At 40.9% G+C, this 27122-nt stretch overlaps 1 protein-coding gene across 2 annotated transcripts; it reads right to left on the bottom strand.

Annotated features, from left to right (window-relative positions):
• Window positions 1-1918: 1918 nt before the first annotated feature.
• Window positions 1919-26794, bottom strand: DAB2 (DAB adaptor protein 2). 2 transcript variants are annotated; one of them, XM_041396040.1, is made up of 14 exons: window positions 26644-26794; window positions 14570-14696; window positions 13237-13376; window positions 12506-12604; window positions 12060-12191; window positions 10002-10082; window positions 9429-9476; window positions 9161-9223; window positions 7732-8361; window positions 6727-6880; window positions 5611-6138; window positions 5066-5157; window positions 4111-4178; window positions 1919-3364 (listed from the first exon to the last, which is right to left on the bottom strand). In XM_041396040.1, the coding sequence occupies exons 2-13, from the start codon at window positions 14661-14663 to the stop codon at window positions 4116-4118; spliced, it is 2124 nt and encodes a 707-aa protein (XP_041251974.1). In that variant the 5' UTR covers window positions 14664-14696; window positions 26644-26794; the 3' UTR covers window positions 1919-3364; window positions 4111-4115. The 2 variants fall into 2 exon arrangements, with proteins under 2 accessions (XP_041251974.1, XP_041251975.1); XM_041396041.1 differs by having other exon boundaries at window positions 4111-4175.
• Window positions 26795-27122: the final 328 nt, after the last annotated feature.

Raw genomic sequence — 27122 nt, 5'->3', positions numbered from 1 at the left:
TTTGTAGGCGAGCAGAATAGAATTATTGTGACTGAATTTGTAATTTATTTATTTGTTCCTTTAGTTATTTATTACCAAGAGAACAAACACAAAGCAATGTGTACTGAAGAATGCCAGTAACTGTGCAAAACTGCCTTACTGTAAGTGCTCTAAAGTCCACTTTTCAGAAAAGGAGGAAAAAGCACTTGAAAGGTTAAAAATAAACTAATTTTGTTTAACAGTACCTTCTGAATATAGAAAAGACATTATGTATTGAATTCAGAGAACCATTAACTGCCTAGTGAAAAAGTTGTAACTGTGACTCATGTAAAGAACAAATAGTTCCTAAAGCAGAGCTGTTTACAAGAGCAAGTTCAGTGCATAACAACTTTGGAATCCTCATTTGGAGTACTGGATAACTGAAGTCCCAAGATTCTTCTTTTATTCCTCTCCCAGCCAATATAGAAGAACAACATATAATTTTTTGTGGATTTAAATTAGACTAAACTCTTTTAGCTTTCACTCTGTCACAAAAACCCAGACCACAAGCCAGCCCTTTAGAACAGCATTTCTTTTCAGTGGTTTGCTATAATCCAGATTTAAAGCATCATGTGTTGGACACAGTCACAAGTCACTCATAAATAACCTTCTGTTTAGCTGTCAAGAATTACATATTTGGATACAATCTTAAAATAATAATCTGAGGTAAAGATTTTCCAAATTACCATGGGTAATTGAAAAAAACAGTAGAAGCAGTTTTATTTTTGTCCGTTGCCTGCTTTTTGTGGCAGGCTGAGGGAAGTGTGTAAAGTAAGGCAGGCAAATTTCCCACCTGCTCAAGCCTTGATTTGGATTATTTCATTTAAAAAAATCTTCATTTGCTGCAGCCTCAATCCAGCTTGATGAGTCCAGTTACAATAAACTCATTTGTTAGGCAAGAATACAAGACACAGAAACTTGTATGTAATATTGTATAGTTTCATCAAAACTGCTATCACAGTTCATGGTTCTTTAAGACAGAGACTCAGACTAAACAGCTATTCAAAGTTAGCTAGCAGACCAGCAAGCATCTTTGGCCAGCTTGTAGGAGGTCTTGGTCTACATGAGCATCCTGATGGCCATTTCAAAATCTGAACAGTGGTGATTTAAATCCATATCTAAAATGCTGGTAAACATATGCCTTCATATTGGCATTAAGGCAGTAAATTGTCCTTTTAGTTTTAATACTAAATTATATGTTGCCATGCAATCAGAAGAAGCCAAAACCAACAAACAAATAAAACCACAAACCCCCAACCAACGAACCCCCCCCAAAAATGAAACCAAAAAATACCCAAAAAAAACCCACTGTGATTCTGTAAATCCCCTTAAGACCTATATTTCAAGCTGGATAACAAATCCCTTGCAATGTGTTGTTTTTATCCCCTTAATCATTAAATATTAGAAATAAGAGAAATAGTCTAAAGCAGCAGCTTACTAATTATTTTTTAATCTATCTCTGTTAAAGGAGTTATATAGTTTCTTCTGAACAGAAGATGTTCTAACTGAGATTTCCCAGCATCAGTTTAGATCTTCTGCAAAGCTGGAATATACAAGCTGAATTATTGAAACATCTGAGTGCAATGTAATTTAAGTACTCAGCTCCCACAGTCCTGCAGAAAGAAGCAAGACAGGATCTTTAGCAGCAACAAGCTCAGGCTGAGCAGCCAAAGGGACAAAGGTTTAGTGACAGCTTTTACTAAATCAGTTTGAGATTTTTATTTTTTAATATGGCACAGCATTTATTGAACAGCTTCTATGCAAGAAGTTACAGAAAGACACTTTGCCATCAGACAACTACAAAACCTGTGAGGAATGATTCTCAGCAGGCTTTGGACTTCTAATATCAACTAGACACAAGACTGAGTTACAGAGGACAGAATTAACAGCCACACTGATATTCATTTGGTATGAAGAGTTGCTTTTTAATGCCATTAAGTAACAGGTACTACAGTTTTACATAACAGTGTAACATCAATAAGTTCCTACATTTCCAGTTTGAGACAAATACTTAAATTCATGATTTTTTTTTTTAATTTTAATAAAAAATTTGCATTACAGAAAGTGCAAGAGAAGTTTGTATACAAGACTAATTGCATGACTGGCTGAATTTGGTACTAAGGCGGTATTCAAGTTGACTTTCTTAGCTCTCCAGTTTAACAATGGCTTAGGCATTTGATTTAACAATAACATTTCAAGTTTATGCTGAACAGAAAAACTTCTGACACATCAGTCATCACCACTGGCCAGGAATGTAGCTGTCACAGGCAGTTGTAACTGGTTCCAAAACCTTTTAGTAAAAAGGCTCTTGAGAAAAGGCAAGTTTTCCAAGAGATGAGTACTACCTCACATTAATGGCACAGAGGTGGTGGGTGGTGCATCTGTTCACAAGGATGAGTCCTATGCATGGAGTGAAGCCATTTTGGTGTTTTTGTTTTCCAGCATGCTGGAAACATACCCCAGTACACCATGTGACAAATCAAACTGAGCCCATCAGGGATTCACAGAGATCTAAGCAAGAACCCTACCTGCTTGTTTCATTTGTTTGCCAAGCCACCTTAATAGGAAAGTAATCCTGGTATTTTTCCCTCCCTGAAAACTGCCATATTAGCACCAAGACAACAGTTAGTGTCCACAGCTACCTAAATGTTCTGCAAGAAGTTTTCCAGCTTACAGTGTAGGCCTCTAGTACTCAGGGCTTCAGCAGTGCTGTTACAGACTCCGCAGTCCCTTAATGACACATTTATGGTGGAATGATACTTTTACTTTTAGTGAAATAGACCAATATTAGATTATTTTCCTCTACACAGTTACATTTTTGTGGCTAAGAGACCAAGTCACCTGTCCAGTCACCAATTAGAACTCCGTAACCTTCACTTAACTTTACAACTGGCTGCTGCTGTCATAATGGGCAACTGACCTAGTTGTTTATGGTGTGGAGTTTCAGCTACTAATTCTATACCCTTATGCAAAGACAACACTTCTCCCCTAGGTACATTAAGTTCCTCTATTGTGGGACAGTAAGTGCTATGTAAAGGGAAATGACAAGACACATTACTCAGTGCTGCCAAACTCTGTAGAGAAGTGCAAAGAACTAAAGTAAAGGTAACATCCACCAATTTGAATTTGGGTTTTCAGCGTGAGTCAATATCCCCATTTGCTTTGCCCTGAATTATCATCTTCACAGCATGCTCTTTGAGGGTCCATGCTTCAATCCACCTGGATATATTTTAGAATGCAGACATCATGAAACATCAGCAAGAATAGCAGACAGCAAAGTGAAACACGTAGAAAAATCACGTTGAGAAGAGGTCCAGTTATTCCATTTGTCCTTTTCTGGTTACACCTAGTATGATGGAAAGGAATTAGCGTTAGTACGGTTATGATTTGTGGCTTTATTGCTTAAACAGAGCCACTGAGAACAAAACTAAAGCAATAAATACCAACACTTGTCTTCTATCAGAAGCTAGACAGTATTTCAGGGGAAGACTGAAAAGTATGGCAGAAGATTTGCTGGATCAGTAGATCTTGCTTTTCAGTCAATGGTATGAAATTTCAAATTATATTTTTTTCTGGCCACAAAAGTGCTTGTAACAGCTTTTGATTAAAAATCAGAGTAAGAGTCTAGCAGCCTTATTCCAGTTTTATTCCAATTTTCCCCAGAGTCTAAAACTGTCATTGTTAAGGTGATTAAACTTCAGAAAGCTGTATGCTGTATAAAGGGCACTCTATGCTAACTTTCCCCCACAGATATCTGAAAGTATTAAAGTCAGCTCCTTTGAGCTCTGCAGCACATATATAGTCATTAATTTTCCTCAAGAAAAGGAAATCTAGATCCATTATGGTTCTTGGGATTTAAATCTGTGGAAGAATAAAGTTTTATTTCTAAGAAAGTGAAGCTGGCTAGGCTTAGACAGAGTGCAGCTATGTACAAATCTGATAGAGTTACTCTAGCACTCTTCCAAGCACTGTTTGCCAGATTTCAGGGAGCATTAGTGTGAAGCTACTGCAGTTTTTACATATCTCTTTGCCAAACATTTCCTCAATAAATTTCAGAGGATGAAGTCATTGGCTTATTGGTGGAAGACTTACCTGATCTATGCAAACGGGTTGCCAAACTGATCATCAAAAGGACCAGAAGGTGGATTCTGAGATTCCTTCTAAGAAAAGAGATATAACCTGTTAGTGGATTTCCAGTTTTCACCAGATTTACACTGCATGGCTCTGAGCTATTTCCTGTTCAAACATCTGGAAAGAATACTTCATAGCTCCTGCTAAACACACATTTACTGTACTGCTTCAACAAAAGAAGGGGGCTGTAAGCTATGTTAGGTTTTATGCTAGTCCAAGGCAAGGTATTTTTCAGAAAACCGTGTGCTACTGAGCACTCCTTTGGAGCCAGTGGAGTCATGATGAGATATCTTCTAGTGAAATGCTAGAAGTCTTAAGTCAGCACTCTGGTATTGGTGCAGAATTTTCACTGAGGGCTTCAAGAGCTCTGCCCCAAAAGGAGTGATCTGGTGAAGCTACTTTCTTCCCTACAGTGTCCTGAACATGGAACCTCTTATTTGTTCAGCTAAAGAGCTTCACAATCCACACTGCTCAGGCTGCTCTAAAGAGTGTTATATATAACCGAAGTGGAGCATTTCTACAGCTACATTACGTGATATTCTTTTGTAGAGTGTCCCAATACTACAGAACTTTGCACCATGGGAAACTGGTTGTGGTGCCAAGCCAAATGGAATAATGCTTTGTTAACCTTCTTGCAACAGATACCCTCTGCTAGATTACATATTAGCCTCAAAAATGCAAAAGATTTTTGTTGTATGGCCTCTAAAGCCAGAACTAAACTAGTGTTCAAATATAGGCACCACAGTTAATAAGGAGAAAAAAAAGGTTTTTCATGTAGTTTTTTGTGGTGGTGACGTCATTTGTGCATTTTGGTGTTAGGGTGTTTGTTTGTAGCTTCTTTTGCTGTTTTATTTGTTTGTTTTGTTGGGGTTGTTTTATTTGTTTGTTTGTTGTTTAATTTTTTTTTACTACTTACAGATGAGGCACTGAAAGGGTCTGTTTTATCTTGACTTTCAAACAGGCCTTCAGCTGGCAACACACTTTGTTGAGGAACAGGCTTTGGTGGCTCTAAAAAAGAGAGACATACTGCTATAAATACTTGACAGATTTAGCAACCATTCAGGTCTGCTTGTATAGCAACACCACAGCTCATCTAATTAGAAACACAAAAAAATTACATGGAATTTGCTTAGAGTGACTTTGAGTCACAATATTAACTCCTGCTTGTCCCTCACTAAGCTTAAATCAGATGGAAATTCTAACGTCTCACAGATTTAGGTTCACTTTGTTCTAGTAAAATAATTTAGGCACTAGGTGTCAGTGTTTAGCCATACTGCTGCTAAGTCGTTGGTTTTATAGCTGAGCCAGCCCTTTAACCCTCTATTTCAGTAACCATTAACTCCAAAATGTAACCAGTCATTTTGGCAGACAGCTTGATAGCTGCCATTTCATCACGATCTGTATTATCTTTAGAAATGCCTACTTTACTTCTACAGTAACTGCTGGGAACTCCAGAAGCACCTGAAAGGCTTTGCTGTTCTCCTCTCCTTGCTGGTACTGCAGGTGGCTTTGTCAGCTGGAAGTCTTTGAACATTTCCTTGACATCCTTCATTTCTCTATCTCCAAGTGGATCCAGAGCAATGAATGCATCACTCTCTTTCTTGGACAGCTCCTTCTGCACTGCAGCTCTGGGTGGCGGCTGGGGTGGGCTGGCTGCTGTTGACATGGAGGGCAGTGCTGAGGCTGTCTGAGCCGGTAGTGGTGGAGATGTGAACATGCTGCTCTGGAAAGGATTCACAGCGCTGACTGGCTGTGCCCAAGAACTAGGAGTAGCTTGTGCTGGCTGTGACCACAGACCAGAAGACTGAGTGGGTGTGGCTCCAAAAGATGAAGACTGGTTCCAGCCTGGCACTGTTTGAGTACCGAAGACAAGTGGTTGAGTAAATCCTGGAGACTGAGCAGGCATCATAGACCCATGAAAGACTGATGCAGCCTGAGTGAAGGAAACTGTCTGTGGGGTCCATGGTGATGAAGTTACTGGCAAGCCACCTGGGGGGAGATTGTTGTTACACAGCACTTCAGTCATCTGAAGACCACAAGTAGGAGTGTATCAGTTCCATAAATGGTACCAGCAAAAGATTTTCATGTACTGTTTGAAAAAATCTCTTGATTTGCACTTACAAATCAAATAATTAGGAGAAAGGGGGTGGGAGAAAGGATTTCATTTTTTACTTGGCTGCATTTCAGTGCTACAAGGACAAAATTGAGGTTGTTGTAAGGAAAGGAGGAATGTAGTTCTAGCACAGAAGTGACAGGTGGATTTGCAATATAGTTGCTTCTGTTTAAATTATTAAGACACTGTGCAGCAATGTTACTCTGACCTCACAAGTTGTGCTTGGCTCACTGTAGCCTTGTGTACCTGAAGCAGGAATCTGCTGTCAAGGCAGTTAACTACTTTAATCCTGATTCAGCTGAGGATGCAGAGTTTAGCATTCACAGAACTTAACAGTTTAGGGCAAGCAGCACATGGGTTAAAGGGTATAGCACAACACAAGAAGTAAAGGAAAACTAGAATCCATGTTTTGGTGCTAGCAGATATCTTGGAATGGAACAAGACATTTACTTTTGTAAACTAACCTAGAGCAGCCAATGGAGATGCTGTGGTAGAACTTTTTGTGAAGAGGTCCAGCGGGTTAGTCAGCGAAGCTCCTGCCTGTGCCCCTGAGCTCAAGCTAAGGCTCTCTGTAGATGGCACAAAGAAGTCTGAGCTGAACAAGTCATCCGATGCAGTCTAGAAAGAAAAGAAAAAGTGAGATGCCATGGCAGAACATATGCTAACACAATCAGGGCTCCCTAGTCCAGAGCTAGAAGATTTTTTTCATCTAAAGTGGAGGAGGGAGTTTTGATATAGCATTTACAGTATAGGAGTTTCAAATATCACCCTTTTGTTCATGCCTATGGAGATACATGGCATTAAATAGGTAAAACAGATAGTAGTCACAAGTCAACAGCAGAAGAGCAGGACTTAAAATGGCTGAATTATTTGCTATAAGTGAGCTTCCCTCTGCACCCCACCCTTTAAACACTACTGCTTAGTCTGCAGAAAGTCCTGTGCTTGTGGCAAGGCCAGGAGTTTTGCATAATTTGAGTACAAGACAAATAAAGCTGATCCAGGGTCACGCTCTGCCTAATCAGGAAAGTCATTGAAATTTCCTTTAGTAGGTAAATACTGAGAAACCACATGGGTTTTGGTAAGCTAGTACTAGTATCTTATTGTTATGAGACCCTAGGTTGATGGGTATACTGCTATCATAAATGGTTATACACTATCATAACAGATTCTGGCCTTATATCAAGAGTTAATATGCATAGCAGCACACTTACCAGACCTTTACAGGAGTATGGCAGCATTAAAGAAGAGAGTATAGAATTTAGTGACCACAGCTACTATGAAGCATTCATTCATAGATATTAGAAGGTACTATGGCTGCAGAGAGTTTAGTGTGATCAGGGCAGGCAGAAGCAGACATGTTGTGAAGCTAGATAGCCAGTTATACAGTAGTAAGAAAGAAAATCTTCCTTTACCCAGCTTCTCTAAATAAAATCATGCATATCACCATAAATTACTTGAACACTGTTCACCTTGACTGATCTCCTTCCTCTTCCTGGCTTGGTACTCTGTGGTGGTGGGCTAATTGTTATAGGCTCATGTGGCGTGAGTTGGATATTGTTTTCAGAATCCAGTTTTACTCCATTCTGCAGAGATGGTCCTTTGGAAGCAGCTTCCAGAAACAGGTTTGTTTGAGCTTCAGGAAAGCCATTCCTTTCTCTCTCTGGTATCACATTGGGAATTCTTGCTGCAGGTGACTTACTCTGAAGTGGCCACCGGCATGTTAGTGCTTCTTGTTTGCCAGTTCTATTAGAAATCTGGTCAAACTGTTTATCAAAGTAGTCAGTATCACCATTTGGATCACCATTACCCCCTGATGTCAAGGTAGTTGGACTTTTCTTCTGATCAGATTTTAGAGAATCAAATGAAGATAGTGCAGATTGGACCGGCTGTGTGAAAGGATCATCACTGAAAGGGTCAGGATTAGGTGTAGGAAAGAAGCTGAGATTGGTGGAGAAAGAATTCTCAGGCAAGAAGGGTGGCTGTGCCTTTGGTTGTGGAAGAGAGGCTGTGATGCCATTCAAGAAGAGATCCTCTTTTGCAAAGGTTTGTTTGGTCTCAATTTCAGAATTAAAATCCACTAACAGGATCTCTTTAGCTTCCTATTTTTTCAGAGAGAAAAATGAAGTTAGTTATACATAGATTTTGCTTCACAGTGAAAAAGATCAAGGAAATAGCTGCAAAAGAAGAGATCCTAGTATCCAAAATATTATACCAGTAAATTCTCAAAATCACACAGTCAGGCACTGCTGTCTAGTCAAATTCCGGCTATTTGGTCCCTGAAACCCAATTCTGAAACGTCTGTTTTCAAATCCCTATGTTAAATATCAGATGCTTGTTCTTCAACCTAGTGACTGTAGAGTGAGTAGGAACAAATTACACCTAGGCTTTCACTTGAGTCAAAGACCCCTGCTTGAGTTCTAGTCCTTAGTTCTGACAAGCTGTGAAATCACACTGCCTTAGTATGACTTCAAGTTGCAGTCTCATCCTCAGAATAACACTGAGGAGCTAGTGGAAGGTAACAAGCTGGTTCTCCACCAAGCATGCAGGAAAAGGGCAAGACTTGGTCACTGGCTGGGTTGACAGCACCAACTGCATTGTGCTGGTGGTGGCTTACAGTGCCAGATTTAAAATGATTGATTTTTGGCGTTGCTGAGCTATGATAAGATTAATGCACTCTTTTGTGCAACTAGGCCAAATTTTTGAGCTAGAGCTACTGGAATGAAGGCAGCATTATGTACTAGAATGACACCTAGTGGTTAAGTGGCTATTTCTATGGCCCTTCCCCACTAGTACAGTGCTGACTGCTGGGCAGATGTCTCAGTAAAACCAGTACTTATTACTAGGACTAAATTAGCTTTCAAGGAAAAAGCCAAGGCAAGTAAGCTCGACTCTACTTACTGTGGGACTGCTCATATCAGGGGGTGTTGACATATCCCCAAACAAGTCCATCTGGTCAACTCCCTTGAAGTCAGAAATATTGAAAGAATTGGCATCTGTTAGAGCTCTCACAAGAAAAATAATCAAGCATCATGCAGATTTACTGTAAAATCTGCAGTAAATACTATAAACACTATCTATAAACACTGCATTACCTACACAATTATGGGGATAGTCAGTTATGAACTCTTTATAGGCATCAACAAAAAAGTTTTGGAATTTAACCTACCGGTTTCATTTTGTCAGCTTGATCAGCAGGAAGTTCTTCACCATCATTCTGTAATAGACAGACAAGAGTGTCAGAAATGACTGGATTTTCAAAATTTGCATTAAGCAAGGAACTTGTGGGCTTTAAAAAGCAAGTGATGGGGAAGGGAAGTATGAGAGAGATTACTACTATGTATTAGATCCACAGACCCCTTTCATTTCCATTTTGATGTAATTGGGCATCTGACATTGCCTTCATAATGCTGGCAGAATAAAGAAAGTTAGACGTGGTGCAGCAGCATACCTAATCAAGAGAGGCTGAGTGGAAGTGACCTACCTCAGTCTTACTTCTTCACTCTAAAGAAAAAAAAAGGCTTTCAATACCTAAGCATCATGCAGAATATCAAAATTCTCTCACATTGGAGTAGCTCACCAGACCTAGGCAGTCAGACAGCTGGCATGACTGCCAGCTAATAGCTTCCAGTGTTTCTGGATTTAGGCAGAGCTTAGTATCAAGTCTTACAAGAGCCCAAAAGTCAGCCAAAATTGAAAGAGACTTTATGCAGACTCATACAATTTCTACATTTTTACTCACATTTTTCTTTTCTTCTTCCTTCTTCTTCATATTATAAATTAGTTGGAAGAGGTCCTTAAGATCAGAAACCAGAGGCTCGGCCTGGAAAAGAATGTAGATTTTAGGCCATGTACTACTTTTACCTGGACTTCTGCTGCTGCAATCTGTGCAGCAAGCCAAACTTCCCTAAATGGTGCAAGACTTAGGTTGAGATAACAGGAAAAGCAAGAGTTTAAAGACCTGTTTAGTCTTCATACAAGATTCTGCTTATGCAGAATCTAAGGGGAATAGAACACAACCAGTGTAGAACTGTTAACTCTACAAAAGTGGCTGTCATGAGTTTGTGCTAACCTATATTTTTGCTAAAAAGCTGGTAGTAGTACTGCTAAAGTGCATGGCAAATCCTAGAAGTGCAAAATTTATCCAAGCCTTCTGGTAGTCTCCTGTGAGGAAGAACATTTTGCATTTGTCTATTTGCTACCAACTCTAGCATTGAACATGGAGAAAGCTTCTATATATAACACTACTTTTAAATAGTGTACAAATAGCAAAGGAGCAGAGTGAGCATAAAGTAAGATTATCATCACCTCAAATGTGTAAAGCTTTAGAGACCAGCTTAAAATGGGATCTGTGACATGATGACAGTTTAATGCGAATTAGAAAGGCGCAGCACGCCCTGCACACCCATTGACAAGAAAGTTGTTGTTGAGATGGTGGTGAGTTCAGATACACTGCTTTGGAACACTTGTGTCAGGCATGCAGCAGCTTGTCACTGTCTGGAGTAGAACATCTCCCCACCTTCAGCCACGACCATTGGCACAAGCAGAGAATCCTTTGTACAGATCTCACTGCTTACACCTCAGCACCATCCTTTCCTAATCAAGGGGTCTAGACATGCAGCTGTGGGAACAGCCATTGCAAGAATCATCAGCTTTAACAAGGAGTCCAGCTGCAGCAGGCTAGAGCTGCAGAAGTCCTTCCTTACAATTTACTTATATCCTTACTTACAAATTTATGACAAAAACATGCAGCAGCAAGTCAAGAGCTGTCTAAGGCCTGGCTGGGCTCAGAGGCTGGCAAGCAGCACCCCATGGTGAAATGAAGGAATAGACTTCAGAATACATACAAAAGGCTTTTGTGCTTAACCTACAATTCCACTGAAATCAATACAATTATTGGTCAGAATGCTGACAAACTAACCAAAAGGACTTAGAAGGCCTTATGGCTGTTACTCAAGTACTAACATGCTCCAGCAAGGAGCTCCTCAGTGGAGGACCTGTAGCGGGGCCAAAGCTGTCAACAGGCTCCCCAGGAGGGCAGGCAGGAATGGGTAAAAAATTTCTAGCTTTGAAGTCTGGGCTCATCAATTCATTATAGTGACTGTTATAAAATCATTGTAAAGAAAAGCTGATAATTTAAAAATACCTAACTTCAGATTATTTTTAAACTGCATAATACTTAGTGGTATTTCTAAGTAGCTTTTCCCAGAATCCAGTATTGAGATTCCCCTCAGAGGGACTAACCTTGCACACAGGATTTCTGCATGTGAGGAACTTACCACAGAAGGATCAGAATCCCTCCCAGCAAGTTAGGGTTAGAATGTCCTAGGAGGACCAGACCTGTCATTTACAGGCCTACAATTAAGTAAGTGATTTCCCTGCTGCACAAGGCAAAGCATCATGTGAGCTAGACTAACATAGTCCCATATTTCTATTAATTCAGAATGAAGCTTTGGTTATTTTACTTAAGAATTCGTACTTTCACAGTGGGAAGCCTGTGCTAATGACTCTGTTCATCTCACTAATGACTTTCATAGACAAGTTAAGCACTGTTAATCATAGTAACCAAGACTACTTGAGTGATTTTATTCTGCACTACAAAGAAACTGTACAAGGCAGAAGCCACAGTGACACAGTCAATTCCTATTATCTTTCTTTCAATGAAACCTGTCCATGCATGCTGGTATTCCCCAAAGGAATTTTGTAGAATTATCAGCAAAACACTAGACCCTTATCACATGTTAAATGTTTACACAACAGCATTATCCATAGCATGTGAAAGAAAGTGTCTGATTCATACCTGTTGGGCTGTTTTTATGGCAAAAAATTGGTGCTGGCCTTCTCCTCCACAGACATAGCCAAAGGCACGATTGTCTGTTACATCCCGAGCAATAAAGGAGATTTTGTTTACTGGATGCTCATGCTCTATCACCTGGAATTGGGAAAAAACAAAAAAAAAAAATTGGTTTAAATTTCTGGAAATAGAATAGCTGCTATTCTCTGCAGTTGGAATGACTGTTAAAAACCTTCAGTCCAAACCTCAGATTCATCAGCCTTTGATTAATCACAATAGGATGCAACTTTCTTTCTGACAGGACTCTTCAGCATTACAAACATTTCACAAGCCAATTTTTGTACATGGAAGTGAGGTATAGTGCTCAAATAAGAATCTAGTTCATATTGTTCTAATTTCCAGGTGCCTCACTAGCTTTAAGAATCACATTAAGAAAATAAGTTTTATCTTACCCCAGTTTTTTCGTCTATTATCTTGATGCCAGAGAGGGAGATGTTTACCCAGATCTTCTGTTTGTGTTGACCCTGGGAACGGGCTGCTGCTGCCATTCCCTAAACAGAATTAATGCCAAAGTATTGATGAGATTTGTGTTGGACTGAGCTTTAACTCTTTCTGTGTAACCTAGGACTGCTTAGGTTTAAAGTGATACCACAGATCAAGATGGTTTCCTCTGTAAATGTTGTATATGTTGTAATTGTTTTTAAAACAGATTTTAGTCCACAAAATTGCTGCAGTAGCAGTGCCTTTACCTGCTTTTCCAGCATGCTTGAAGGTATGTGAGTGTTCTGCACTGCAGAAGTTAATGGTCTTTGTTGCTGCAGGGATTAATTTATTTTTTAGTTTGTCTGTATCTCTCAGCATCACCGTTAACACAGGATGCCAACTTGTACTTTGAGGTCAGTGTAAGTTGAATAGCAGTCGCCCCTTCCCCTCCAAAACCCATGAAATTCATACTGCCGTCATTCATATAGGATGCCTACAGACCCAAAGGAATGTTCCCAGATTTTCAGAGAAATGTCCTTTGAGCCAGAGGTTACAGTACAGGAAGCAACATCCATCCAGATGGTGCTGTGAGTAACTAAATTACCAATAAGCTGTATTTGAAATTTTGCCAGTGACTGTTTGATCTGCTTTTTGAAGGCTAGCCAGAGATTGTTCCTTATGTGATAGATCAAGCTCTTACCTTCAGCTTCATCATTGAATCCTGACTCATTTTGTCTCCTCTTGCCTCAGGAACATCATCTATGCCAATCAGTTTGGCTTTGTATTTTACACCATCACCTTTGAATCTAGCCAAGAGAGATTCATCTGTTTTTTCTGGCCCTGGAGATAGAGAAAAGATATGGTGGGTCTGTTTGTTTTTTGAGGTTATTTTTACATTTGGGTAAGGTGGGTTTTTTTGGTTGTTTGTTTGTTGGGTGTTTTTTGGTTTTTTTTTTTTTTTTGTTTTGTTTTTTTTAATGATAGAAATGGCTATGTTGAGATTCATGACCTTTGAAAAAAATATACACCAGATAAGCATACAGCAAGCACAGGTTAAAACTGTCTCTTGAGTACAGTTGACTAACAATCTGTGTGCACTGCAAGACAGGTACTCCTTTATGGTCACAGTACTCTTGCAGAATGTGGCTTCAGTTCAAAGATGTCTGGGGGCTTCAGAACAATTCTTCACCACATGAAAGACTAAAATGTGGCTAAGCAGCCATCAAGTAGATAGAGGTGCTGAGAAAAAACACCATGCAGAAATGTTACCTCCCATGGCCATACAGCATGTTCAGTAAGGCCTTTAGGTGTTATCCCCAGGTTCTGATGTAGGCAGATCTCTTCTTGCTGTGAAAAATAATCTCCCAGTTCACATACTAGAGCCTGATATCAGCACCATCAGACTCTAGTCCTGGTACTTTCATTCTAAGCATTTGGGATTTTAGCTAATTTGCTGTTTCTGCTGTTCCAGCTACTAGGAACTGCTTGCTTTTCTTCTCTGCATGCTCAACATTGCTTGAGTATGTACCTAGGTATGTATTTGTGTATGAGGTAATTATATTTACATGATCTAATCTATAAAAAAATCTATTATCTGATATACAATAATTCTTTAGGAATGAATTTTCTAGCTTCTCTGGACTAGAATTTGTATTCAGTACAAATCATCTTTCTGGAGGGTGGGGAGGAGTCAGGTTAGAGTTCAGACTAACAGCTACCATGATGCTCCACAGTCTGGTCACCTCCTCAGGAGGATCCCTCTTCTCTGGGCTCTTGCTTACTTGTTAGGCTCAGCAAATTACTTACTAAACAGTGGGACAGAGTTTTAGAACTTAAGGCTAGAAAAAAGCTTTTAAAACTAAAAGGCTAGCTTCTGGTTGAGTTTATTATACTGGCATATTTATTCACCCTTCTGGTCAGGTGGTAAACAGAGTTATTTCAGCAATAGTGGGAGGGTGATATTAGGTATAGGCAAATGCAAAAGATTATGGACACAGAATAGAGGAGGTGTTCATGTGGTAAGCATTTCTTACCTTTCTTTTTTTCCTTCTTTGAAGATTGTGCCTTTGGTGGAGCCTGGTGTTCAGGCTGGCTGTTGGTGGCAGCAGTTTCAGCTTCAGTCGACATGATGGGAGTATGGCCAGTTATGTTTACTGTAGGCTTAAAAATTCAAATAATAGTTAGAAGACAGAAATAATATTTTATCTTGAAGAAGAAATACTCTTATCAGAGCTGTTAGTCCACCCGAGTTCCACTGCACACTGGTGCCTGACAAAGTCTGAAAGTGTAAGGAGTGATCAGATGGCAAGCATGACTCAGTCAGACTACACAGAGCATGAAGTCACGGCCAGGAGGTGATGAACCCTCACCTCAGTAATACCTAAGCAGTAGGGCACACTGATCTACATCACCGGGCTGTACTTGCACCAGCATGTTTTAGTCTGTCAATCTTTAGCTTTTTCTTACCTTTTAAGGCTATTTTTAGACCCTCAGGTATTTTGGCATATACTTGTTCAGCACTGCCAGCTGCATCTCCAAAGCAGCATAGGAGAGAAAGCAAGAAACATTTGCTAGGATCTGTTCCAAACAGATCCTAGCATCCATCCTCCTATGAGGATGATGCCAAAACACCAAAAAGATGCCAGTAGATATTGTTCATGTTTTCATAACCAGCAAAAGGCAGAGGTTATACCACCCAACAGGTGAAACCAAATAATTTCCTCAGGCTGCAGACAGACTGGTCCAGTAAAAACACAACAGAACCTCAAGCCAAACCCCCCACACACTTGTCTTAACAATGATCATGTAATCTTTAGATTTTAAAAAACCCTGCAAATTGACAAGAAACTATGGACTTTTAGGACTTACCTCTATGCCATGTGACCCTTTTGCCTCTGAGACACAAATTTAAAAAAAATAATTTACATTTACCATGTTTTGTTCCAACACAACTGAAGCAGAGGTACTTAAAGGAGCTTTATGGAGTTATGAAGACCTAAACCAAGCCAGAAAGAACTGTATATCCACATCTGCTACCATTCTATCAATCTTCTGTCTGGGATATTGCAATGGTTGCAGTTAGTACCTCGAATTTTAGGATAACAAATGAAGTCAAGAAATTGTTTAAGTGATTAAATAATTGGGCTCCTTTTTAATTCACCTTACATCCAGGCAAGCTGCTGCAGAACAAGCCATCGCTTTTATCTATCATTTGAGACATGATTTGTATGTAGCTCCAAGTACTGAAACATTGCACAGTCCCTTGCATTAGAAGTTTGTTATTCTCAATAGTCAATTCCTCATTTGCCTTAGTAATAGCTGATGCTTTACTCATTACTTGAAATGTACTTTCAGGGTTTTGCTCTCACTCCTGCCTTCCCCTCTCCCCCAGTTTACTGCTAACTAGACTGACTCCACCAGCTTGCCACCGAGTAATGGCTATGAATTCTTGACTGACTCTTAACCCATGAAGAATACAAATTCCTAGGTCTTAAAGAGAGAATTTCACCCTGAAAGCCTCTCAGGGCTTTAAATTCATTTAACATTGCATTTAACCAGGAGGAAGGCCTTTAGGAACTTGCAAATCTAAGCAAAATTACACCTAGCTTCTTACCAGATGGTTTGTGAATTGTTTTTAGCATTGGTCAAGTAAATCAACACTGATAAGGGTGCTCAAATGGGAAAGAAGTGTCAGCTATACCTGTTCTCCTCTGTAAGCAGCTTATCTGGCCACAGTTAGGGAACATTTGATGCAAGGGAACAAAGGTGTTGCTGTGGAAGTTTCAAGTGGTTCTGAGTAGAAATAGATGTCAGAGGAAGAGTTTGTTTAGCAAGCCGTGGTTATTTAAGAAATGTTATCACTGAAAGAGTGGCTTTTGTGTCCATTCTGACAAAGGGTCAAGGGGAAAACTACTAAGCCCACAGGGATTTTGCAGAATACTTGCAAGAGTGCTAAAACATATAGTGCCTATTGAAATCTACATTTTAATCAGATAAAATTAAGTCAACTGAATTCTTTCAGAGTAACTAAGCTAGTTTCCCTGATAGTATAGTTTTGGGTGGAGATATCTTTTAGACATAAGCATAACAAATCCCTCCCTACATTTATCAAGTCCTTCAGAAATAATGAAGGAAAGAGTTAAGGTTGGATCATTAGTTAAATACCCACTCCTATATGGAACATTACTGTTCAGAGAATAGAAGGAAAAGGCCCAGAACAGAGAAGTAAGACATGCTCTCAAGAAGATGAGTTATAGCTTTGGGACATTCTGCCTAGCTCCATTCTGGAAAGAAGAAATAAGAACCTCAAGGCACTGAATCCTGCCTGTCAGTGATCCTTCTTCCTCTAATTAGCAGAGCTACACCCAGCTGTGTTGTTATACAACTTGCATCACACGTTGGAGTAAAATTAAGAGGCAATAAAAAAGAAATAACTTAGAAAAGAGCAAATATGCACAAACAAGACAACCTTGACAACTGCAAAATGGTCTATGGCTATATGTGCAGCTGCCATCTTTGCATTCAAGGCATCTCTGATCATCACTGCCATCTGCCTCCATTGTGTGGAAGTCAGACTACTAATTTATATAGAACCAGATAGCAAAAAAACCCACAGTGAAGGAAGACAGGGAGGGATACACAAGTGTGGCTGAACCTTTGCAAATACCTGTCTTACTATAGGAAAGCTCATTTTTAGTATTAGCAATGCAATTTTAGGTTGGTGAGGGCCTTCTGGCTATTTTACAGGACCTACTCTCATATCTGAGATCTGCCAAAACTCATGTTTTCTGGTGGGATTTTGCAGTACATGATGGTCATTTATCACACCTTCAGAGAACTTTGTGTCTTTGGAAATCACCTCAGAATCAACAGAATTACTAAAACTAAGAAGGCAATGATAGACAAAGACAACCTTAATATGTGTTCATATTTTAAATGACTACTTCTTGATACCTGAGTAAAGCCACATGTCTAGCACTAAGTTGTCTCTGTATTCACCTTAAAATTTTGCTGGGGTGGGGGGAAACGTGTAGCTTGAGCTAGAAGTAATCTATTCTACTCACTACAAAGAGCCTCAACCACAAGTAAATATGGTTTCTGGGCTTTACACTCAAGCTAAAGCTCAGCAAGGTTACCATCAGACTTAAGTTTGTGTTATCTTAGTGGAAAGTGCTGATGTGCTTAATATGTAAGGAACTAAAATAAAGTTAAAATCTTCCATTTGTTTTCTTGGGGGCTTCCTTTCACAGTACTCAGCCCCTTAGAATTTCCTTACTCCAGCTGCAGGTGGAAGGCAACATGACTAGAACTGTTTTCTTACACTTTAATTTTGAGGTCATCTCAAAAGAGTCAGCCAGCAAGCATGGCAAGGTTAGAGATTCATGTGCTTGTATGCAAGGGTGAAAGGACAGCTGAGCCTTCGGATATGCTGGCATAGTAAAGTCCAAGATCATTACCCAAGCAACTATGTCAGCACTTAGTTTAAAGTAGTTTAAATCTTGTCCATGTAGATGAGTCCATTGGTATCACCACACCTTAATTACTCACTAATCAGTTGTATGGTCCATCTTCATTGCTGTGCTAAATGAGCTGTTTCAAAAATCCAAAGAGTACAGATTTACAGATGCTGCTATCTTGGGAGAAGTGCATCAAGCTCTGCCTGTATCACCACATACATATCACACACATTTTTCTCACCGACTTTTCAATTTACTCCAGACACACCTGGTACAGAGACCACTAGCAATATCTTCCTCCTTTCCTTCAGGTGCTATCCTGTGAAGAGCAGATAGGTACTGATGACTCCTCAGACAAACACCATGTCAGGCCCTCAACACACAGTGCTTGAAGTACAACCTGCTACCTAGTGTCTCAAGTCAGACTACTTGTTCTTCATTTCTACACAGTTACCTTAGGAAAGTCAGTCTTATAACTTCTGGTATACTGCACTGTTGGTGTCTTCTCTGAACTCTCTGCAGAGAGGGCTGTCAGTCATGACAAGTCATCCCTGAAATACCTGTTTCTTAGCAAGACTTGGAAGAACATGCCAAACAATTTTGTTGAGCAACATTTAGTTTCCCTTAGAGATACTTTTACAGATACCTCTTATTTGAGAAAGGGGTGGCAACATGAGAGATACCCTTAATGATTATGTTTTTGTCCTGTACACAAGTGAATTGAGAATCTTCATTATGGCTGGAGCTTGTCATAGAATTAAAGGCTGAACAGAATCCAACAGACAGGCTTTTCCTCACTCAGCAGGCAAATATAAGTATCTCAAAGTCGATGAGAGATGATCTGAGAAGAGGCTAGGGACACCCAAAAAGTCAGAGGTAGATAAGCTAAACATCTGCTCAGCAGCTCAATACTTTGTTCTCTTCACAGCCTGTGCTTCTTTGTCCCTACAAGTACATGATTCAGCTTAAAGAGTTATTGCAAGTAAATATTAACCTTGAATTAGAATCTGTAGGGACAAGAGAAGCTTTTACTGCTGAGTGAAATAGTTAGGATGAACTAGTAACAGGAAGCACAGCAGGAGTTCAACAGCTGAACATGCTTCTGGGGCTGGTTGTTTCCTCTCCCACTGCTCTTGAAGAGTTAGTCAGGTTCTTCTGGTTAGAAGGCTGTGCTAGTGAATTCAAGATTTTAATTTGCAAGCTAAGAAACTAGACTAAAGACTAAACAGCAATTCACACAGTGACTAGCAAGAGTCAAAGTTGTAAAGCCAGATAGTCTGTTATCAGTAAATCATCTTGACTGGCAGTTTTCTGCTCACATCAGGAGTATAGTAGTGCATTTGGGTGAACCCCTGTAGGGCTGACTGACATTTGCATCTAACAACTCTCCATCTGATTATCACATTTTCTGCTTAGTTCCTGCTTCAATGGTAGTAGCCTTGAGAAGCCCTAGGCATGCACTAATAAATCAAAAAACATAAAAGTACTAATCAGACTTTTTAAACAGGATCACCCATGCTGAGGAGTCAAATAAAATATAATCTTAAATGTTTTCTTTCATTGCTAGAACACCCATTGCTCTGGTGTCTGACAGTGTCTAAAGAGTCCAAGTTGAATAAACCTTCTGTAACATGACACAAGAGATTACAATTATTTAGATGGAACATTCCAGATGCTTGTTCTGATGCAAGCATAAACATTAGCCTGTTTTCTCTATTAAAATAATCAAACTGTTCTGTTATAAACTGGCATATCCAGCAACTAATATCCATGAGAAGTAATTGTCTTACCTACAGGTAGGTTATATCTGATGTGTTCACACTTATACATGACTAATACCTGCTTGAAGACAAATGGTAGAAGAAAGCTCATAGACAGCTTGGGAATTATTCACCTCCAGTTTTAGCCATGTCTGGAATGCAAGAGCAGTATTACTTGTCAGAAAGATGACTGAACACATACTTTTGTGCTGTAGAGTATAACCAAAGGTCCCATGGTTTGTCTTGTAAGAAACAGATGAAAAGAATATTAAACTACACTGCCTGTCAAGTGCAGCTAATTGTCATTCCCACAATTCAGTAAGGCTTAGATTAGCACTGCACCCATCGTTCAGTTCAAAATCTGGTTGAACTGTCCTGCTTGGGCTGTAGATTGGTAGAAATGTGATTGATGTTCAAGAGATCATTTGCTTGATATTGTGACTTTAGCTAAACCAGGCACTTACCTGTTGGACCAGGTATTTATAGAACAACAGGATTTTACTTCCTGGGGAACTTCTTATGTGCAACTTACTTTTCAAGCCCTGTTTGATGTTTTATCTTCTTACCCAAGAGGCAGATTGGTACTTTGTTGAGGTATTAAAGACAGACTTATGCCAAGGGCTTCCTCTGTCAACACCAATTCCAGTTTGGAATAAACTGCAGCAGCACTTAACACATTGCAGGATGTGGAACATAGTTCAACTGTCTTCATTGTATATAACCAGTAATGAGAAACAGGGAAGGATGACCTTCATCTGCTTAGTAGGATAGAAGGGCAGCATCAGGGAATACCTCCCTCATGCTGCTCCCTTCCCTAGTACCAGCTACAAGGTAGATAAAGATCTTGGTGCACTAATTAGCCATGTCAGCTACAGACGTTGGCATGTCCCGTTGCTGGTGCAGGATCACGCCTGTGAAACCACACAGAGAGCTCACCGTTCAGCCAACTTGCCAGCTGCTATTTCATCAGCTGAACAGAACAGTCTGTTCTCATCACATCGGTCTCCTCTGAACCTCTTGGTTTTTAGCAAGAACATAGAAATTCAAGTTCCTGAAAGTGTTTCATACTCAGTTGAATCACAGCCAAGAGAATATCACTAAGTTAGCAGCTGAGACTGAACAGGTCACACTGTTCAAGTGGTGCAATTGGATTGGTACTTTTTTTATCATTCTACTAGGCTTTCAAGCACATGATTTCTGAACAGATGATTAGTTACTTGTCAACCCAGCTACAGCAGTGGCCCTACTTTGGATTTTTCTTCCACTTGTCATTGAAAGAAGTATATCTTCTACAAGAAAATTAAAGCAGGGGGCTCAAGACCCTAGTTTAATGACCAGTTTAAATAATAATAAATAAACCTGAAGAAGACATGGAACAATACCAATTCATGAGAGAAAAGCATTTAATGAGCTCATGCTATCTGGTTCCCTGAAGACTTAATCACAAGATGAAGGAAAGTAGCACTGTCATAGTGTTTGATAGAACTATTTTTCAGCCAGGAACTTCAGTATCCATAGTGCCCAGATGTCTAGCTAGTCCACCTTCAATTATGAGTTTTTCCAGGAATAAGAGAGCATGCTGATAGCAGGCTTGATAGCAGCCTTTCTGATCTCTGTTCATTAGCTATGGTGACCTAATCATTAATTTACTGAATTAAGAAATCCTTCATTTTTAGTACCACCAGTACCAACACCTGAACTCCAAACTCTCCCCTTGGAAAAAAATTGAAAGGGCATACTGGGATACCTTTCTTGATAGAGAGCTATTACTTTGGAAACAGAGACTAATTAGATTATATATTTAAATTATCCACAAGAATTTTCTTCCTATCAGAAAGACAGCATGTCTTCAAGAAAGACAGCATATTTTGCAACCTGCCAAAGGAGCGCTTCTCTATACCTCTCTCCAGTTCTGAAGCCTCACAAATTAGTGGCACCTGAGCCAGAGCTCAGCTGTCTGCTGTAGTTATTGCTAAGGAAAGCATCACCTGCCCATGGCATGAGGAATCTCAAGCAATATGGCTGCAGTGCCTACAGCTCAACCTTTTACCAATATTCCTTGTTGAGACTCACTGGGTATACCACACAACATGGAAGCAAAGCAGTTGTTAATCAAGGTAGCTAATGTTTACTCAGATGCCACTGAGTGAACTGAACAACAAATCAAACACTTAATTTCCAACTGTACTCCTAAAGCCCTCCTGCCTAGAAGACCTGTTTCTGATCTTCTTGCTTGCTAGTGTAGTGAAGGACTCTTGCCAATAACCATGCTTTTCACCCCTCCTTCTCAGAGCAGAAACTTGACACATATTGAAGCTGTTATCATAGGTTATGTCAGCTGCATACAGTTAACTGTCTGCTGCTGGCACAGTTATCCTTCTTTGCAGTTTGGGTATATGCAAGCTGTACTGAGAGAAATTGCATATGTTTTGCATAGCTTACTCTTAAGTGTTTTCTCTACTGGTTCACAAATTTATCTGTATGATAAATAGGATTTTCCTGTACTATTCTTGCATTCACACAGCTTAAACCCTTGTAATCCTGGCCACATTGTTGAGTACTGCAGTTGGCTTACCCAGCTCAGTTATCCCATGAGCAGCCAAAAGCCTATCATTAAACATTCATCTCAGCAGTAACTGAAGAGCACTCCATCTACCCCCCAGATACTGAGCCTCTCAATACACAAATTGTTGTAGCAGTTACTGCCACAGGAGTCACTCCATACTGCCTCTTGTCAGAGATGCAAATTATGTTCATTATGTATTCTGAGAAGACTGATGAAAATTTTGCTTGCAGATCCTACTTGTTGTAGGCTCTTCTACAGCAGTTTGTTAAGTATTATGAAGCACATTGCTTAATGTAAGGGTTACACTTGCCTTCAAGATTAGATATTACCAAGACCCCCAGCTCTCCCTTGTATATGCAGCAAGAAAGGCAATGAATAGCTACACAAGGTTCAAATCTAAAAAGGTGATACAGAAAGATCTGTACCAGAGATAAGAAAGCATTATCCAGGAATTTTAGAGTTCCACTACAGTTCCACTAGAGTTCTTACAGTAGGTATCCTACTGAGTAGTTAATAGAGTTTCATAGAAGACTATTCTACAGTAAGTTTCCCTACCAGTAATTATAATTACACATATTGAAGGAAGTTTGCACTACAGTTTGTAAATCCAGACTATAAAGCAATCTTCACCAGGGTCTCTCTAATTTTCCATCTCTGTGATAGTCTTGACAGCATATTATAGGGATGCCCCCATCCCCCAGAAGCACACAAACAGAAGTGTCAGATCTAGAGTTTACCTTCCATCAACCAGGGTAGCCATTGTTTGCAGACAGATCTGTGATTCAAGCTACTAGAAAACTAGTCCTTACTCATAGAGTGACCTTTGTCCCTTGCCTCAAAGCACAAATGACTGCATTCTGACAGGGCACAGAAGAGATCTGTAAGGTAGAAAAACAGGTTGTAATATTAAAACAGCATCCTTGGTGCTCCCACTTATTTTCCCCCTCCTAAGAGGAAAGTTTCATCCCTAGGCATTTTAGCCATGGGGATAAAGTTATTAGGTGTGTGGCACATCAGCATTAGGATTTGAATAGACTTTGCTAGAGGCACAGTTTCCTAGCTGGCATTGTGATGAAGTCTCCTGACTGTCAAGGTGAAGGTCCATTATCCTGTCTCTTAGACCTACTTTTTCTGCTGAAGAGATAATCCTCATCTTATTGCTTAAGGATGCAACATGAACTGACAGGACAGCAGGAAATTCAGCTCCAAGGCCAATAATTTGTCCTTAACTGGCCCTGTAATGTCTGAGCTTTTAGATTTAAGGGGACATGCACCAGTTATGAAGCTATATTAAAAACTTTTAAAATTAATTTTAAAAATCACACAGATAACTAGGGGCAAAGATCTACAGGGCATTTCAGCTGAGACACTTCATCCTCAAGCACTCCAGAGCATATGGAAGGCATAGTCTTTCAGATGAGGAGAGACTAGAATGGTCTATGTCTCCATCAGCCAGGGCTGAGAAGACCTGGATGGGAGAAGATGCTTTGTTCAGCACTCAGCTGCTCAGCTTGTATAAACAAGATAATCCTGTTGAAACTGCTACCTTTTGTTTATTGACTAGGCCTGCCACTGTGCTTCATCCAGCTTCTTTATGACCTGAGACCCTTGAACCCAAGCACAGCCTCAGAATCAGGTTTCTAATGCCAGTTTTTCTTCACAGTTACAATCCTCAGACAATTTATTAAATTTGACTTCTCTAATACAACCTCAAATTGTACTTCTGTGGAGTCCATGCTGGGGTAGTGAGTAGTGGCCTGTCCCTGTTTTTGTTTCACAGAAGAAGCTCATTAAGACCTCAAGATTATCTTGATTCTACTAACAATCCATTTGTCTACATGCAAGATCTGAATATTTTCTCCAAAATCCTTATATATTACAAGTTACCTTCATGCTGCTTCAATACTTATTTTGAGAAAATCTAGCCAGCCAGCAGAATTTGCACCAGCTCTGTTTCCAGGTCAAGCGGCTTTCTCTAGATGTGGAATTTATTGCTTTGTACAGGCAAATTCATGCTTCTGTAGTGGTCACATATTGCTGTCCTTGCTGAATAAATTCCACAAGCATTCCCAGGGTTAACCCAGCTGGTTACAGAAATTTTCTGAAAGTGTGAGGTTTACTAGGAAAGGAGCACATCAATAAGAGAGAAAAATCAGCAGGTTTGACAACAATACCCAACAACTATAGTATGTTGGTGCACTTTTACATCATATCTCAAGCCATGGCTTTTCTACTTTGATTTTTGAGCATCCACACTGGCTTCACCCTTCCTTGACATTTAAGTGCATTTATTTGCTTTGCCACAGAGACAAAAATATTTCTATACATTACAATCACCTGCTTAGAGTGTTTTTTTCTCATATCTGCTTGAGAAATAGGGGTCTTGAGCAAGAAGAAGTACATCTATAGTAGATCTATGAGCTTTCCTACCCACCAAATCATGGTGTTTTCTAGTTAAGCCTCTGTTCTGATGACTCACCTGACACTGATTTAGCACTCTCATCCTCTTTACTTTTGCTACCATTTGGTTGTCCTTCTTCCAAAACAAACGTACTATTAATAAAAGTTTCTGCTTCAGATGTGACCACATCCTCACACCATCCAGTGAATTTTGAAAAGCTGACTGTGCCTCAAGAAACATTGTGCTGGATGCAACTGCAGTGATTCTTTGAACAGATGTGGTGGGTGACCCCCCCTAAGAGAGTGTTCAACTGGAAAGATTTTCTTTGGATTACAATTCATGTCTCCAGCCTCACCTCCCTCCAGGAAGGTCCTAATGGAAACTGACACAAAGACTGCATCCTTACAATTGCCTAGGAGATCACTATCAGACAATGTCATCCTTTCAGTTTAACATTGCCTCTCAAGTCTTCACAGCAAACTAGAACACACACCTTCAAAATGAATTTTCTCTGATTGAATCTGCATCTTTACTTTTGTCTATTTACAGAGATGTTGCCTTCCTAGAGCATACCTATAGCCATTCTTTAGCATACCATGTGCGCCTCCATGCTCTCAGATTTGGTTACTTTTGGGCAGCCTTGTTCATGAAAGTTACAAAAGACTTCTGAAGAAAAAAATGTTCCCTTTTAAGGCAAACTAGCTTAATTAGGAGAAGGTTTAAAAATTTCCAACTCTCAAAATAATAAAATCATCAGCCTTTCCAGTGAATTTGTAGAAAGCATTTGAGTAACCAGTCTCAACATTTTTGAGACTTTTCACAGAGAAGTCCACCTGAGGAGATCTGTCTACAGCAACAGCTGCATTTCTCTTATGGCTCACTGCACTGGCACCACCAAGTGTCACCATATAATGGACATTAGACTTTATATATCATCACCTGATAAGCCAATTTCTCTGCCACAGTAGAAGACTAATTCCAGAAAATTGTCAACATCTACAACTATCCCAGTTTACCCCAGACTGAAGCAGAATGCAGAAATTCACTGGCAGACAGAGGAGTGCTCCATCAAAAACAGCAAGGACACTCCATCTGAAAAGAGAACAAACCCCTCCTCCTGCTTCACAGCATCCTAACCTGTGCTCTCATTATCTCTGCTATTAGAGAGATCCTTTCATATTAGTTATTTATTATAATTAGAAACCAGGAAACTAAGAGTTTATATAGTTAATCTGTTTTATGATTTCAACCCCATCCTCCCCACACACAAACCCGAAATCTCGCGTTCATATTGCTTTACTCTCATGCTTCCCCCGGCATCGCCCGCCCTGCCGGAGCCAGGAGCAGGGTGCGGGCGGCTTCTACCGCACCTCAGCCGGGACACGCTCCCCGCAGCCCGGCCCGGCAGCGCCGGGAGCCCCGCGGGACGGGGCCACCCCCGCTCCCGTCCCGGCGCAGCGCGGCCCCCGCGGCTCCTGTCCTCTCCTGTCCTGCCCTCTCCCCCCGGCTCCGCTCCTGCCCTCTCCCCCCGGCTCCTGTCCTGTCCTCTCCTCTCCTCCCGGCTCCTGTCCTGTCCTCTCTCCTCTCCTCCCGGCTCCTGTCCTGTCCTCTCCTCTCCTCCCGGCTCCTCTCCCCCCGGCTCCTCTCCTATCTTCTCTCCTCCCCCCCGGCTCCTCTCCTCTCCCCCCGGTTCCTACCTTGTCCTCTCCTCTCCCCCCCGGCTCCTCTCCCCGGGGCTGCGGCAGCGGCGCGGAGCCGACCCCGGCCCGGCCGGGCACTCGGGCCCCCGCCGTGCCAGCGCCCACCCCAGGCACCGACTGTCGCGGTGACAAAAAAGCTGCTTGCCGCGGTGACAGCTCCTTCACGCCCGCATCACCCCTCCCCGGCTGTGCGAGAGCCGAGCCCAGCGCGCAAAGCTCCTTACAGGCTAGATCCGTGCCGCTCCGTGCATGATCCGATGACCGCAGCCGGTAGCCTGGCTGGGACCGGGGCCCCGGTTAAATATTCGGTTGCGCTCTCGTCTTCAGATTAGTTAGCCACTCACAGCGAGCGATATGGTTTTAATCAGATGCTGGCAGCTGACGACTACCCAGGAATGCGCTGTGATGTTTTTGCTGCTCGGTCTTGGCTACTCCCCCTCAACGTGTCGGTGCTCACAAGTTTAACCCCTTGCGAGCCGCCGCTCCGGCCGCCGCTGCGGGGCTGGAGGCAGCTCCTGAGGCCCGGACAGCCTTTCACGGGGGACAGGCGGCGGGGGGAGGCAGCTGGGACCTGCAGGGACACGGAATCGAGTGGCACCCACCCTCTTTGTGCTCCATCTACCCAAATCTGTGACCAGCCGAACCAAAATATTGGGTCAGTGCAGTTGACTTTCTGGGTCACAACGAGACCTGACCTTTGTAC

The sequence above is a fragment of the Onychostruthus taczanowskii genome, unplaced genomic scaffold, assembly GCF_017590055.1.
Source record: "Onychostruthus taczanowskii isolate IOZ18803 unplaced genomic scaffold, ASM1759005v1 scaffold123, whole genome shotgun sequence".
Classification (NCBI taxonomy): Eukaryota; Metazoa; Chordata; class Aves; order Passeriformes; family Passeridae; genus Onychostruthus; species Onychostruthus taczanowskii.
The sequence above is the reverse complement of the archived record's forward strand: the minus strand, read 5'-3'. Positions and strand labels throughout refer to the sequence as shown.